Source organism: Aplysia californica, unplaced genomic scaffold (genome assembly GCF_000002075.1).
Source record: "Aplysia californica isolate F4 #8 unplaced genomic scaffold, AplCal3.0 scaffold01858, whole genome shotgun sequence".
Taxonomy (NCBI): domain Eukaryota; kingdom Metazoa; phylum Mollusca; class Gastropoda; order Aplysiida; family Aplysiidae; genus Aplysia; species Aplysia californica.
Window position 1 is genome coordinate 14924 of NW_004799128.1, and position 2166 is coordinate 17089.

General features: G+C 45.6%; 1 protein-coding gene across 1 annotated transcript in view; it reads right to left on the bottom strand.

Moving 5' to 3' along the window:
- Nucleotides 1–413: 413 nt before the first annotated feature.
- LOC101859148 overlaps nt 414–2166 on the bottom strand; it is a gene marked incomplete at both ends in the record, with an annotated part of 5874 nt that continues 4121 nt past the window's right edge. Inside the window, 2 exon segments of the mRNA XM_013091019.2 lie at nt 414–537; nt 1572–1713. Coding sequence (XP_012946473.2) covers nt 414–537; nt 1572–1713 — 266 coding nt within the window.

The following is a 2166-nucleotide window of genomic DNA, read 5'->3' on the forward strand; positions in this document are numbered from 1 at the left end:
GTTCTGCCCATGTAGTGAAGTTCTGCGAGAGTAGTTTAAAAGTTCTGGTCATGTAGTGAAGTTCTGCGAGAGTAGTTTTAAAGTTCTGCCCATGTAGTGAAGTTCTGCGAGAGTAGTTTAAAAGTTCTGCCCATGTAGTGAAGTTCTGCGAGAGTAGTTTAAAAGTTCTGCCCATGTAGTGAAGTTCTGCGAGAGTAGTTTAAAAGTTCTGGTCATGTAGTTAAGTTCTGCGCTGCGGTTAAATGTTCTGCACATGTAGTGAAGTTCACATGTACTCACAGCCACCACCACAACCAGCAACAACAGCCCCACACCGCCGCACACACAGCCAATGATGACTTTCTCAGAGTGGCTCAACCCACTGTCCCCGTCCTTCTCCTCCTCAACTGGTCCTCCCGTTCCTCCTCCTCCGTCTCCTCCTCCTCCGTCTCCTCCTCCTCCGATCTGAGAGGCTGTGCGGGCCTTCACCACCGTCTCCTCTTTGATCAGGGACAGCTGCTCGCCGCCCACCGTCAGGTCCATGTCACTTGTCGCCACCTAGCAGGGGAAATCCGACAAATGAAAATCATTACAATCAATAGACTTATTAGGAAAGTACAATCAAACAAACAAATGAAAATCATTACAATAGGCTTATTAGGACATTATATTTAAACAAAGAAGCGAACACCACTGCAATAGACTTATCAGTCAATTTTAGTTTAGTTTAAGTAGAGGTTTTACAGCACTCTCAACTGCATAAGGTCTTATGAGCGCCAAAGGGTGGATGTCAACAGAAAAGTCTTTACAGGGAATCAGACTTACTCTGCTCACCTCTCTAGCTCCAACAGCGCAAAATCTGCTTCGACTATCAAGGCACCCCGGAAATAGTGGGTCACAAGAGAGTGACAAATATACAAAAGAAGTAGAGAAAAATGACACTAGTAAGGATTAGGAAAGAAAAAGCAGCAGTTCCCTGTTGTAGTTCAGGCACAGCTATGAGCATGACATTGTCGGATCAGCCGATTTAAGCTGTGCATAAGAACAGGTTAATGTCCCCCTTTGGGAATGGCCTAAAGACACTTCAGTCACTACCACCACCACCAACACCAACAACACCACCACCACCAACAACCCTAATCCTAACCCTAACCCTAACCCAAACCCGAACCCAAACCCTAACCCTAACCTTAATCCTAATCCTAACCCTAACCCTAAACCTAATCCTAACCCTAAAACTAATCCTAACCCTAACCCTAAAACTAATCCTAAACCTAATCATAACCCTAATCCTAACCCTAACCCTAACCCTTACCCTAATCCTTACACTAATCCTAACACTAACCCCACTCACCCACTGCTCCTCCAACACCAACAACACCACCATCTCCACCACCACCACCATCACCACCAATAACAACAAAACCAACACCACCACCACCACCATCACCACCAATAACAAAAAAACCACCACCACCACCACCACCACCACCACCACCACCAATAACACCACCGCCACCACCTTCAACACCACCACCACCTTCAACACCACCAACAACAACACCACCACCAACAACAACACAACCACTCACCGACTGCTCCACGACTGTCTTCACCAGACTGAGGTCCTTGTTCTTGTCTGAGGTGATGGTGGCGTCAATCTTCACACTGCCCCGGTAAGGCCGCCCCAGTTTGACCGCGATACCTTTCTCTGTGAACTTGGCTTGCACAGCTCTGTTGGGAGCACAGTGATTGCGTCATAGATAGACTTGTAGTTTTAGTAAGAGTTTTACGGCACTTGCAACACAATACGGTCATACAAGTGCCGCAGATTAGATATGTTGCAAGAGAGTAACAAACTTAAAAAAGAAAAAGTGGAGATAAAGACGATAGACGTTTTTAAAAGAAGTTTTAGGAAGTGTTTTACGTCACTTGCAACTCAATAAAGTCATAAAAGTGCCGTAGAGGTGTCACAAGAGAGTAACAAACACAAAAAAAGAAGGGGAGATAAAGACGATAGATGTTTGATAGGAAAGAAGAAGCAAACCACACCAGAGCACCCTCCAACCCCCACTCAAAGAATTTGAATGTAGAGTGGGGTTGGGGTTTCAAACATGTAGTTGTTGTTGTTTACAATTTTTTGGGGGGTGTACTTCTTCTCAGGGTTGGGGTGCTGGAAGGTTGGGG